A 14,501-nucleotide genomic window follows, 5' to 3' on the forward strand; every position below is an offset into this window, starting at 1 on the left:
CAGGGTTTTTACGATGACATCTCCGCTACAATGCTGCCGTTTCACTGCAGCTCAGTGTTTTCAGAGTTTCTCTGCTCGGTTTGGTGTTTTGACAGGGGAAGTGCTGGCTTCTCCCCCGGCTTTCAATAGGCCCATTATTAAAGCTTGCTCCAACTCAGACCCGTAATTTTTTTTTCTACGACCACAAAGGACTCATAAAAACATTTTGGGCAAAATTCCGAAACCACACTGCAGCATGCACACGAGTATGAGTATATGTGTGTTATGTATGAGAAACCTTAGAGAGTGCTTGGCTCTGTTGTGGCTACGCATGAACCCATGAGGAAAAAAGAAAACACACACACAAATGCATGTGCATGCATATTATGAAAACAACTGTGCACATGCTGGAAAACCACCGTAACATGTAATACAGTTTACACAGGCAACCTTCCTCTTTTAATACTGTTGGGGACCTGACTGGAAATAAAAGTACTAATGAATTGTGATTCTGGAGAACTTACTTTTAAGGAAAAAGAAAATAAACTCTCTCTCTTGCTTGGAAACGGGATAATAACACAGTAAAGTACTGGGTCTCTGTCTCTTCTGGTCTCTTTTCATCCATCCTCCATGTCTCTCGAACTTTCTCACTCTGTCTTGCTCATTCACTCTCTCTCTCCAATTTCCATGGCTGTAACTTGAATGCAGATGCCAACTCTGCTTAGTCCATTTCCAAACACACACACACACACACACACACACACACGCACACAAACACACACACACACACACACACACATTCACACACACACACAGAGAAGGCTCAGTCACGCAGTCTGTCAGTAATAACGAGAGCAGAACTAACAGAGAATAAATCATTTTTCCGCAGCAGGGGCCTAACCTGAACAAAAGAGCCTGTGTGTATGCGCTCTAGGATGAGTGTGCGCGCGTGTGCATGTGTGCGCGCGTGCGTGTGCCTTGATCTATTAACATATTCCTTCGACAAATTATTCATCTGTCACGCATAACATCCAAATGCAAAGAGGAGGGCAACATCCAAGAACCATTTTTCTCCGCCGAACCGAGAATCAGTCAAGTCATAAAGTACTCTGGTGCCACTGCTTCCAATGAGTAATACTCTCTCTTGTGGCACGGGCGTTTGAAAAGGAAACCACATGTAAACCCCATCTGCCTTATCATGTGTAAAAACTGCAAATCATTTTAAAGCGCTACAAGCGCAAGCACATTATAGCTTGAGGCAATATGTTAGCGATGTAAGGCCAAGAACACCGCGAAGAGAGCAACATATTTCTTAAACTCGTAAAAAAAAAAAAAAAAGGCAACGTTAACATCTCTTAGCTTAGGAGGAATATGGAAAACGTGGTTGATTGTGCAGATGAATGCTTTTTGAGATGCGCCGGTACAGCTCTCCCTTAACAGGAGTGTGCAAACTATAGCCTGGGTGTGAAAGACAAACCATCCACGTCCTGAGACCTGAGAAGTTCACTAATATGTTTTCAGCGGCTTTTGCAGCACAGTTGAGTTCTTGAAGTCCGTAATGCTCCTATAATCTGTTTGCATTTAAATCTACACACTGAGTTTGTTTGTTTGTGTGTGTGTGTGTGTGTGTGTGTGTGTGTGTGTGTTCGTTCGTTCTCTTACCTGCTGTAGCTTGGCCCCAACAAAGCGCAGCATCCCCCTGCAGACGCCGAATTCCTCGACCACACGGCGCATTAGGATTGGCCACGTATCCGTCTTGCTGGGTCGCTGTATCCTGTGGTGGACGACCACCTCCCACACCTCTTCTGAGATGTGTCCCGACGGCAGAGTCCTGACGATTGCTCTGGTTCCGGTACACACCGACTTGGTCACCTTGTGGAAAGAAGGTATTTCAGCATTTAGTCCAGTTGTCAAGGTTACAGTTAATAAAACAATACAAACGAAAAAGAACATGGATACAGATTAATTACCTTCTGATTATTCTTGAAGAAGCGCCTCACCAGGACAGTGGAACGCTCTTTGCGGTTCCTAACAAAGTCCATGTTGTCTAAGGAGCCCTCTCCATCCACCTCATCACTGCTGTTGCCACCGCTGCAGCTCCCGGCCGCCGCCGAGGGCGACCTCTCCCCGTGCCCCAGGTTCGTCCGCATGGTTTCGAGGGATGTCCGTCGTAGGAATAGCTTCTCCAGGGAGCATTTGTTAACCCTGGGCCGCCTGTTGAGCCTCTCTAAGCTTGAGAAGCCGTCTTTGAGGTGGCGCCGGCAGACGTGTCCATTTTGCTGACGCTGGTGTTGGTTGGTGAGGGGGGAGCGAGAGGGAGAAGACACCGAGGAGCTCCGTTCACTGGACGGGCTGCACTGCGATGAGAGGCAAGGTGACGCCTGGGAGCAGAAAACACGGCAAATTAAAAGAGTCACAGTGATTTTTCTTTACAGTTAAACTGGCAGTACCTCCAAAGGACTGTTGGTGCTGAAGCACAAGCATGACAGCCTCAATATGGCTGCTAAATGTGCAGAATTTGCAGATTGTCCACCTTGATTACCTTGGAGAAAGCCAGCATGGACACGGGCAGGCTGCTGCGGCGGATGTGTCGCTGGTTGGGCCTCGAGGCCCTGGAGCCCGGATGGGGACTGTGAGCGGGGCTGGAGTTGGGGCTTGGAGTGGATCCGGGGCTGTGGCAGCAGCGGGTGCTTGGCCTCATGTGAAGGCTAGACCGGGCGCAGGAGCAGCAAGTGCTTCCAGTTCTGTCTCCACCTGAATCCACACCTCCTCCGGGGGTGTCCAGCGGACATGGAGGCTCCTCCGAGCTTTGCCCAGGAATAGGAGCAAGTGTGTTAGTTATTCTTTCAATTCCCTTGGCAGCGGACGGCTCCGGATCAGGTTTCTCCTCGTCGCTCGGGAGTTTGGAGCTGTACTCCGCACACCCGTACTCCTCGTCGACAATCACCCCATCCCCGCCGTCGCACGACAGCTTCCTGTATAAGAGCAGGGAAGGGCTGCTCCTCTGTTTTGACTGCAACAACTGGTCAGAGCATCGACGCACTTCCTGCCGGTCATTCGCGTGTCTGGCTTCTCCGCTAGGTTTGCTCCCGGCACACTGAGCCGGCACTACAGCTCCCAACTGTGTCTGATTTTCTCCTGTGGCCATTTTGTCTCTGTTGAGTGTCCCTCGTTGTCTCTCTTGTCACTTGTTTTGCTGCAGCTTTGAAAAGAGGCAACCTTTCTGATGTTGAGGACAGTGAAGCAGGGGAAATCAAACTTAATAGGGTTTAGAAGATCTTTCGAAATTTCACTTAAGCCCTCAAGCATCAGTCATATACATTTTCCTAAGAAATTCCTTATATTTGAGAAGTGACTGCTTCCATCTCAATCAGTGGCTCCGTAGAGCAGCAAGAGGAAATTAAATTTGAAGAGGAAATTCAATTTGCAGACTTCAAACACGATACATTTTGTAAGGTGATATCAATGTCATGTTTACCAACTCGGCTGGTCCAGATGGGTATGGTTAGTGAGTCCTGATGTCTCTGGATAGTGCATATGCTCACTGCTCTTCCACAACATCAGGAAAATATACTTTTCCATTTAGCCTTCCTCAAGCCAGGAACACATTTCTATGTTCAACTAATTGATTTACACAATCTAAATCCGTTTTCAATTATTTCATCGTGTTACTTACTTAGATGATCAGAAGAATGCACCTCAGGTCATGCTACGCAACAGTCCCAAGTGTCTCTTTTTTTCAATTTCAGCGCGGCATCATTGGCAAGAGTCTGCGCCGGGGCATATCAAAAAAAAAACTTTTTCAGTGACCTCTTGAGTTACTAAGACAGCACGTCCATACAGAGTGTGCTTTGTGTGTCCGTGTTGTGGAAACAGAAGCTTGTGCAGCTGTACAAACCACCAGATAGAGAACCCACGGAGGTGGCCCTGGAGGACGGAGGAATTTCCTTGATAGCACGGTCACAGTCGCAGCTTGCAGTACATGGCCACACGCGGGCCCGTGTGCACTAGCTCTGATCGGGCCTCACGTGGATCTGTGGCATAGTTATCCACTCGCAGGTCCTGGGAAGAGACAGAAAGACAGACAGAACACAGACACACCAGTCATTTTTTTATTTTTCATAGTTTTCATGAGCAATCGCCAATAATATAAAGTCGCATTTGGCATTACCAAAGAGGACTGGCTGAGGTGTAAGGCATGTTATGTGCTTGGTATATTTAAAGGGGCAGTAAGAGATTCTAAAGCGATACACGCTTTGTAAAAATCAGCAAATATTTCCTCGCGGTCCAATAGCTGTCGGTTCTGTGTGCGCCAAAAAAAATATGGGTTTTTCGCTAAATGCCCCTTTAAATAATGGTCTTTTTTTATCTCTTTGAGGAACTTTAAGGATTCTTGGAGAAATAAAATCGACTTCATGGGAAATCCTCGACGAAGGAAGGAAATAGTACCAATTATTAACTGCCATGTCATCTAAAAATTGCTAGATATCACACAATAATCTAACATGATCATAAACTGACATTTTCTGCCTTATAAAAAAACATGTTTAATTGGTGTGATGAAACTGCTGTCTCGAGATGACCGTCAAGCGAAGTGTCCTTGATTCACATTCAACCAGGGGACTTTGGTTATCGTATCATCCCCCATCTCTCTCTCTCTTTCCTCTTGTATGGTCTCATTTCACTGAAGGCATCAAATGCCCCGATAATGAATGCCAGTACGAGAGAGTAAATGTGACTCATTACAGTTATTTATCGTTAAATGTGGCATGCTTTGAGTTTTCAGTGCAAGTAAATATATACGAACTTCATGCATACAAACGCCGACACCCCCATACTTCGCGACTTGCCTTCAACACAAACACTCGTTAATGTTATCAAGGCATTTGAGTGCAACGAACGCAGACCGCCTTTTTTTTGTTGAGATGTTGATATTGTCCAGGAGTCTTGAAATCCAAGACTCTGTTCTGAAATGAAAGCACATACTGTTTAAAAGAAGCCAGTTATGCAAACTCATCAGAATGCCAGATGGAAACAAGTAAAAGTAATGATGCATATGAAACTGAACAGTCCATTTTCAGTAACTGGCTTGCATCACAAGCAGCTCGACGATAAATAGTAAAATCACGTCTCTGATCCAATATCTCCTTCATTTTTTGAATATTCTGCCTGTACCAATCTCACACACCCGTGGGTGAAAAGACACCCGAGCCGGGCAGAGACTAGTTATGCTGCCCCCTGCTAGTATAAAATACATCCATAACGGACACACTCGCCCACAACATGCACGCAGACTAATTGTGTGGCTCTGGTATTCTGATGGTGGCCAGCGATGTATGAATCCAGAAAACTAGTGCCCAGAACCTCATAATTACAGTGACCACGGTTGTTAATTCACTGCCAGAGTACGTGGGCCACAGTCGGAATGTGGGACCAACCCAGAGAGCAAGGACCAGCTCTGTGTGCGTGTGTGTGTGTGTGTGTGTGTGTGTGTGTGTGTGTGTGTGTGTGTGTGTGTGTGTGTGTGTGTGTTTGTGTGCATGCGTGTGTGTGTGTGTCAACCAACAGGTCTAACCAGACATCATCGAAAGCTGGCAAAGGAATATGTGCAAAACCGTGACAGTCCTACTCTCACCAGTGTCTGTGTGACTGCTGTCATTCCTGCTTGCTGTTTTTTGGGTTTTTTTATATTTCTTTTACATTTTAAATAAGGATACACGAATAATACTCTGATATAAACGTACACGTCCAACTTTCCTTGAACCTGTATGTACACGCCTATATTCCCAACTGCCAGAAATTACAAATCAAGTTTGGCATGTATAGTCTTTTAAGGGCACAACGTCCTGTTGACCTCGGGTGTAGCTATGAAGGTGAGATTATCCATAGCACAGGCAAGCCACAGCGACGACTGCTAAACAAAAGTACAGTTAAAAAAAAACGTGCAGCCGACAAGATATGAGTGTAAATCACACGCATCAATGTCGTGGCTGTACAGATGTTAGCCGCTGCATGTGTCATTTGAAGACACAAACTGACACGACATAAGGCATGAATGAGTCAGGAGGGCGATACTAGCATAATATTTTGGTTAGTCGAGGCAAGAAGCTTGAAGTCCATGCGGCCAGAGGCATGATAGACAGCTGTGCTTGCCACCAAGCAAAATTTTAAAACACTGAAATGATCAACGGTAAAGCATTTCCACACTATGATTACTTAAAAATGGAAGCATGAGGACTGCTCCTTTAGTGGTTGTCCTCATGTCCGTATTTAATAATCCCAATTGACAGAAATAGCAAATTCAAGGGGCAATGATAGCGCATACGATTGTCACACAACAGACCTTATGTAAACAACCATGCGCGCGACACACCGGTCAAAGTAGCTCTTGTTATCGTCTGAACTGTGACCCTGGCCGGGAACACAAACGGCCCTTCCAGGTTAAATCTCAGCCTTGGGCCAGAAACGCAGACACACACACACGCACACACACTGACACACTCTCACAAACATACACTGACACGCTCTCACACACTCTCTCTCACACACACACACACACACACACACACACACACACACACACACACACACACACACACACACACACACACACACACACACACACACACACACACACACACACACACACACACACACACACACACACACACACACACACACACACACACACACACACACACACACACAGGAAACCAGGTCACACAGAGTGACAAGTGCACTGACCAAGAAAACACTGGATCACTTCTACTTCACTTGTTACTTTGTATACAATACTGTCCAACGTGGAACTGTTTACATACCAGACCGGATCTTTTCCTACACAATACCTCAAATTCTGTTGAGATATTATGTTTTGGACGTCACTTACGTTTGCTGTGAGCCCGTGCCTTCTACAAAAGTTTTGCAAATCCAAAAGCTCCAGGTCTTCCAAGTTCCAAGTGATCCAGGATTTCCGCTCACTATCCTGTTGTCAACTGAGTGAGACGGAGAAGGAGAGTGAAAGAACCGCGTCTGTCTGTCTCTCTGTCTCTCTCTCTCTCTCTCGCTCTGTTTCTCACACAGAAAGAATGACATCAGGGATGGGACTCCCACAGTCCGTCTAAAGGTTCAGCAGCCAATCAGAATGTGTTTTTGATCGTCTTGTTGACATACATGTTTCACCTTGACGTTCATCACACAGCTATTTGCCTAACAGCACCTCTAAAGCGCTCACATTTACATGATAGACTGAGGACAAGTTGCAGTTTGGTGGGGTAGTTAAGTTTAATCCTGCCCCTGCCCATGAGGTTGCCAGGCAACCAGAGGAGATCTGAACTGCAGCACATATGCTCTTTGTTGTATTTGAGACAGTAAAAAGTTAATCGTGTTTTCGTGTTTCCAACCAGAATCCATCCCTGCTGTAACGCGCGCTCTCTCTCTCTCTCTCTCTCTCTCTCTCTCTCTCTCTCTCTCTCTCTCTCTCTCTCTCTCTCTCTCTCTCTCTCTCTCTCTCTCTCTCTCTCTCTCTCTCTCTCTCTCTCTCTCTCTCTCTCTCTCTCTCTCTCTCTCTCTCTCTCTCTCTCTCTCTCTCTCTCTCTCTCTCTCTCTCTCTCTCTCTCTCTCTCTCTCTCTCTCTCTCTGACAACAGATCCGACTCTCATAGTCCGACCTGCCATCAGGAGCACCAGGAGAAATCCCACCACATGACCCTTTACGGTGCTGCAGAAACCTGATGTAATTTGAATCAAATGGTTAACAACAGCACAGGTTTTTGTTTTCATGAGTGTGTGAAACACACTCTAACAGTCCATAATTTACCTTTTGCCATGCAAAATTAATTTAGCTTTCCACATTACAATATTTCAGCGTGGTGCAGTGTGACATTCACTGACAGCCGCAGACTGGAGCCAGGGTCCACATCTGTGAAGCCTTGCGCATCGCACAACCATGAGGTGAAAATATCAAGGTCTGTCACACTATCAAAAAAATAAATATATATATAGATGTGTCTTATAGTCTTAGTTCGGTGATGACAGACCTGTGCACTGAAACCAAATGTGCTTCGGAAGTGAGGATATTACGAAAATGAACAGCTCCAAAGTTTTTTTGTTTTGTTTGACAAGTTTAGATATTCAAAACTCGTGCCCCTTGTGTGTAATGCATTTTTATCAAATGGGCAGTCAATCAAAGTGAGTAAAGGTTTGTTTTAATGAGTCTGGATCTCGGAACTGGAAGAGATTTCCCACGCCTGTCCTAAATCGGTGTGTATCCCACCAACGGGGGGGCCTTCACTCTCACATAAAAGCCTTTTTTCTGGTGTTCATTTATGAGGGATTATTTCACAACTCATCCAAACGATGACTCACGGTCGGGTATGTGATTAGGAGAGTAAAGCTCATCGGCGAGGTGGAAAGCAGCAAATGTGGTTACCGCTGATAACCTGTGCACCTCATGTACAATTAGTGTCCAAAGCTTATTTTGACACTGCACAGTCAGCGGACAAAGGAAAAGCAAGAGAAAGAGCAAGTGACAACGAAAACAAAGAAATGTAAACTGAGGGCTGGACTCAGACTGAACCCCACTTATCCTCCCAAGCCTCCAAAACACCCAACTAAATACTTCACACTCAGATCCAGCAGTAGATTTCTTTAGCATTCCACCAGCACAATAAGCAGACCGTGCCGGGCGGGCAGGAATCCCCTCTTCTGTTGTGCAGGGGTCACGGAGATAAAAGGCGCGCCGTGGTGAGCACAATGGAGCGATGGTCCAACTGGTGTCACCCAAACGGCAAAGAAACGGTCATGCAGAAGAGCGCAGATTGCAGGCGGATTATATCTTTAGTCCCCGAATACTTTGGTGGTGCCGAAAGGTGACTATCGGCATTGTGAACAAACCGCCCGAAAAAAAAAAAACGGACACAGCTTTGGGGGAGGAGAAAGTTGGGAGAAAGAATAATAGAAAACATAGAAGGGTATACTAATACCCTAATACTAATAATAATGCTAATACTTGGCATTTCTTTTAGTTTTAATCTAATTTAAAAACACTAACATACACATTAATATTAACTACTGACAATGTGCCCTGGAGCATTTAAAATATTGTTATATTACAGCTACAATGAGCGGACATAAAGAGGAGCGGCAGCACCTCATATGAACAACAACAGTTGAGAGGGGGTTTTTTTGGCAAATTATGTATCATTCTCTGACAGCTCTCCAAAAGCACAGTGCATATTAATGGCTTATTAAGAGCTGTGTAAATATACCCAACAGGCATGTGAACCAGATTGTATGAATTGAGTATTATTAGTATTAGAAATCAGAAAGCCATATCTGAGATCCAGTGACGGAAAACAAAATCGTGCACAGTGCCCCCCCCCTCTCTTTTAACACAGGGGGTCAGTGAAGAAAAGACGCATCATATGACTACAATAGAATCACATTCCTTAAACTGGTGGCAGCTGAAAATTAAGTAGAAAACGTTTACATGCAGTGCAAAGACCTCAACAAAACCAGAGATCAGAGCATTTTGTGAAAGGGAAAAAAAAAATCTTTGTGTTTTACAACATAAGGTCATGTGAGTCTAATAAATACAAAGTTATATTAATAATGCAATGACTGTTGGCAGGCACAGTTTTAATCAGGCTGAGAGAGAATCAGACCAAATCCCAAGTACAAACATATGACACATGGTTTCTTTTACAGCCCAACCCTCAACCACCGAGTCAAAACCCTGTTAATGCCCCATTTTTATAGAAACCCCATCTTTAACTACCTCCCATTATTGACTGAGCAATGGCAATAAGTCAAATTCCTCTTAATCGAACTTCAAAAATGTGAAAAGGCAATTAAATCGTTTACATGCAAAACGCAATTACATTGCATTTAATTTCACAACGAGAAAAAAAAATACTAAATGAGGCCTTGCTCGAAGACAATGTGACAAAGGTTCGTAGCCCAACCTAATATGAGCTTGAGCGAGAGACTGCACATCGACTGTCCCCATCAGCTTCGGGCAGAGAATCGCAGCTCAAGTGTTTAAAAAACGACTGGAAAACTGATTTCCGTCTACTAACCCTGTAAATTTCAACGAAGAAAACGTAGCTAAATGGAATCTATACTTTATCCATCCAAACAGAGTGACACCCCCAATTTAGGATTATTACTATCATTGTTTTGGGACGGACCCAATATGAGTCACATGCCAGCGTCTGGTGGGTCCCCGCATAACAAGTGCGTGTTATGTTTATATTAGTCATGGTCGCATAATGGGGCCAAACTGGCAAAGTTCCTGAGATTAATAAGTATGAGCGGCCTCATTCTGGCCTCCTGGGCCCTCATGTTTTCCTAATTAGGGAAGACAGTTGTAGTTGCTTCATCTGGGGAGGCAACGTGAGCCGAGATGCCCTGACAATGTTTAACACTTCGATCTGTCAGGAGCGATCTAAGGCCGAGGCTGAGGACTTAAAGATCTTTGATTCGTGAAGGTTATTTTTTATCGAAGCAGCCACCAGGAGAGCACGCACTGAAAACTATCGCCCTTCCCATAACTTCTTCCTTTTTTTTTTAAGATGATACCTTTACTACTAGAAAGCAGAAGGAAGAAGGAATTGGGGGGGGGGGGGGGGGGGGGGGGGGGGGTTAAAACGATGCACAACAACTTTGCAGGTTAAGTTTCATTCTTAACACTGACCCACTGTCAGTGAAACAGTGAGGAGCAGTGCTGCAAACAGAACAGACCTTTCATGCAAGGGACCTGGAGAACATATGGCTTTGATTAGAGGGCAAGGCAGAGAGAGAGAGACAAGTGGAAACTGTACAGAGAGAGAGGGGGGGCTCAATGTTTGAGTGTGTATGTCTATCTGCTGGTGTGTGCATCAGTGTAACAACAGGGGGAGAGGGCTCTGACTCAAGAAGGGGTGATTGTATTTTCACGGTGGCTGAGTGTGTGTGTGTGTGTGTGTGTGTGTGTGTGTGTGTGTGTGTGTGCGTGTGCTTGTGTACACGAACTCGTTAACAAAGGCTGAATAAAAGATGACTCAAAAGGGGGAGAAGGCGGAACATTGAGAATAGTGTGTGTGTGTGTGTGTGTGTGTGTGCGTGTGTGCGTGTCAGGCTTAACAAGGGTTGCCCACGTCATTAGAAATGAGGGAGAGGCCTTGTCCATATCAAACTTTGCGGTAGTGGTGCAAAATCTCCTCTTTTTTTCCATATAATAAAACTCCTGACACTTTTTTCTTTCAAAGCAAATTAGATTGTTGGCGATAGACTAAACATTATGTGAGAATATGGAAATCATACCCAACAACATTCCAATAAACTATTCAATCCGTTCAGCCACTTGATCAATCAACTCCCTGATGTTGCTCAGTCAGAATAAGTTCATATCAGAGAGGAGTCCAGCCCCAGACTCTCTGTTGAGTCAGATTATTTATCTGCATCATTATATACTGTACACTATAGAATTTGCTGTGTTTTTACTTTTTCTTCCTTTTCCTAAAAAATGTTCATGCTCACACACGTTGTCTGGAATACTGTATTCAAGAAAACATGACACGGATGTGAAGATATCATTGGGAGTAGCTAAACGGGGGAAGCTTCTTGAATCTGATTATCGGTAATATTATATCCAAATATTTTTGAGGAGATTACTCAGCACAAGTTTAGTCACCTACATGTAGTATCACCTAGCTCACGATCTTAAACATCTTAAACCATTTAATAATTCAGATGTAGCCTTTAGCTCGATTAATAACGCTGCCAAATGACAAAAACTGTATTTTCACTGTGATTCTGAGGAATGTAACCATGACTGAAAGTCTAAAGTGGCAAACCGAGCAGACTTAAAGGTACCCTGTGGGGTTTTTAACCACAAGTGCTTTTACAAGGCATTGTTTTTACGAGTGGGTCCCTGTTTTGTTTGTGTTGCACACACAAAATGCTTCTTGCACCAGCAGGGAAGGAGGAGGGAGCAGGCAAAACGCGGATGTAAACCATGCAGGGTTTAAAATATTCAGCAAATCAGCTTTGCAAAGGTTTTTGCTGAGAAACTCTTAAAGGTACAGACGCAATTCTACTGGGTGATGTTCACTGAATACCTCCTCACAATCTGGGAAAAAAAACATGGTCAAATCTGGTGTTCATTCACAGTGGCAACTCTTCAAATGGGAAATAAACTAAGTGGACCGAGCCACACACAACACTGCTCCGGCCAATCTGCAAGGGGGGCTGCCGGGTTTGTACTTGTGCACAGGACAAAAGGAAAGACGGAAAGAGGGGAGATGCAGGACAGGCGGCATCGGGAGCTACAGACGACAAATGTGCCACATGCTAAAGCATATCGCATATTTAAGGATTGCCAGGGGGAGGAAAAAGGAAGTTGGTTAGCAAGCAGCCCATGGACATGCAACTTACTTTTCAGTCTGCCAAAATTAAAAGTTCCGGAAAGGGAAGCCAGTGCGGAAGTGCCATGAACCTGTGTTCTCTTGAATGATCAGCAGAGGGCGACTCTACTTCTCACTTGATTCATCACACCAGTAAACATTCCACTGACTCAAGTCTTCTTCAGATGGACGATAAAGGGCAGTTCGCAATGGGGCGTGGACACAGTGTTATTGGCAGCTACTATTGTCCAATAGGAGCAGGTCGCAGGTGTAGATGGACGTGCTTCTCAGTGAGGCCCACCCCCTGCTCCTCCAAAATATCCATCATTGTGCCGTTGCCATAGCAAAGGATGGCCGTGAATTTGGGGGCGGAGCTTGGGAAGGAACACCGACAGGAGCAGTGAATTTATTTTTGCTCTTGAGTTGAAATTTCAACAATCTTTTCTCCCCCTGAATTTCCCACTCCACCTTTAACATAAACATAACTGGTGTTTTAATTTCCGAACACAAGCAATCGGTGAGTGCAGCAGCAGCAGCAGCAGCAGCTTCATCAGCGTGTGGGTGAAAAGAAATTCCCCCACGTGTTATGTATTTACATTAAAGGGTGGAAGGTCAACGGTGGCCGCAATTTACACTCTGCCAAAGCCGGGCGGCAGAGAAACTGTGACCTCATCAATACAAAGCCCCGAGCTGCTGTACAGCTGAACAAATACAAAGCACCTGATGGGGTTTCTGGATAAGAGGATGCACTAATACACAGAGAAGCAAGTTTGGGAGGGGGGAAAAAAGAAGTCCAACCTGTCTCGCATCTCTGTCATATGGACGATTTGTTTTTCATAAGTCCCCCCCCCCCCATGTGCCTCTGCCCCACAGGGTGTTATGAAAAGTTATAAGTCCCAATCCCCTGGGGATGTCTTGAGGACTCTGCCTGTGTAAACAGTGACATGACCTGTCAAACACACACACACACACACCTTTAAAGGCAATGACATTGTTAGCAGTTTTGCAAATTGGAAAAAACAGTGTAATGTAATGAAGCCTAGTTTTGGCTGAAGAACAAACTCATCCACCAACTTTGACACTGAGCCGCAGTGCACCTCACATCGAGCATGGACAGTCAGAGTAAACGAGTTCATCGTCCATTTCAGCCAAATGCTACGAGATAGACGATTAGAATTTAGATTGTCATTTCTAGTAAGCAGACGACGAATGCAGAAACACATGTTGTTGTCGTCGTCGTCGTCGTTGTTGTTGTTGTTGTTGTTGTGTCGTTTAGCAACTTCACAAACAAACTCACCCCAAACACTCGTGCGACGACAACGGCGTTTGCTGAGGCGACCGTTTCGAGGGAAACGCTGGCACAAAGTCCCCCGACCGAACCCAGTCCGGTCAACATCCTCCACGGGGAGCCCCGCGCACAGGTACAAGTCGGTCGGGCCGGCGCCTCGGTCCTCGTCCCGGCTGAGTCCTCGGCGAGCGAGCGGCGGGCGGAGACAGTTGACGCAGCTCGTGTTGTGGCGGGGAACCGCTCTGTCTTCTCCGGTGCCTTCAGGTGCTCCTCGGAAATACTGCGCTCCGTCAAGTCGGCGCTTGGGTTCAACCATGGGCCAGGGTTTTTTGTTTTTGTTTTTTGTTTTTTGTTTTTTTTGTTCGCAGTTGTTTTTTATTAAGTAGTCTGTCGATACTCTTAACGACAAACGCCACTGTATGCTCCAATGTTTTGACAGTATCTATTACGGAATTATTAATATTTGCTTGTAGACAGGAAGATACGAGGTCCAATCTATTGGCATTTAAACGAGTCTTGCATCTGCGTTCGTGTCAACTGCAGACGTATCAAAACTATATGAAAAGTTTTGTGAACTTGGCAGATTGAATAGTGCCAGCAGGTATAGCAGAATACGTCAGTCCAGTGGTTGGGATATATAAAAAAAAAGGAAAAACCTGTAATATGCAGACGCATAAAATGTGTTGTGGTGCATAGTCCCGGATGGGGGATTTGGTGGTAATTAGGTAGATGTACAATCTACTGAGGGCAGGTAATGAATACCATGTCACGTGTAAGATTTTTTTTTTATACATATAAGCTTATGCTGGCCTCGTTTTAGAACGCGATAGGTCCAGTAGTGATATTTCC

General features: G+C 45.1%; 1 protein-coding gene across 8 annotated transcripts in view; it reads right to left on the reverse strand.

The window, feature by feature from the left end:
• The window catches only part of plce1 (phospholipase C, epsilon 1), an 87,208-nt gene extending 73,310 nt beyond the window's left edge, over positions 1 to 13,898 (reverse strand). For 5 of the 8 annotated variants that reach the window (XM_035612445.2, XM_035612446.2, XM_047327508.1 and 2 more), the window contains exons 1-6: positions 13,662 to 13,898; positions 3,878 to 4,041; positions 3,656 to 3,749; positions 2,522 to 3,202; positions 1,950 to 2,360; positions 1,642 to 1,851 (exon numbers count right to left, since the gene is read on the reverse strand). In XM_035612445.2, the coding sequence (XP_035468338.2) occupies positions 1,642 to 1,851; positions 1,950 to 2,360; positions 2,522 to 3,127 (1,227 nt within the window). In that variant the 5' untranslated portion in view covers positions 3,128 to 3,202; positions 3,656 to 3,749; positions 3,878 to 4,041; positions 13,662 to 13,898. The remainder of the gene's footprint in view (positions 1 to 1,641; positions 1,852 to 1,949; positions 2,361 to 2,521; positions 3,203 to 3,655; positions 3,750 to 3,877; positions 4,042 to 13,661) is intronic. The other 3 variants (XR_004785642.2, XM_047327510.1, XM_035612447.2) reach the window with 1 other exon arrangement.
• Positions 13,899 to 14,501: the final 603 nt, after the last annotated feature.

This window comes from Scophthalmus maximus, chromosome 16, assembly GCF_022379125.1.
Source record: "Scophthalmus maximus strain ysfricsl-2021 chromosome 16, ASM2237912v1, whole genome shotgun sequence".
Lineage (NCBI taxonomy): Eukaryota > Metazoa > Chordata > Actinopteri > Pleuronectiformes > Scophthalmidae > Scophthalmus > Scophthalmus maximus.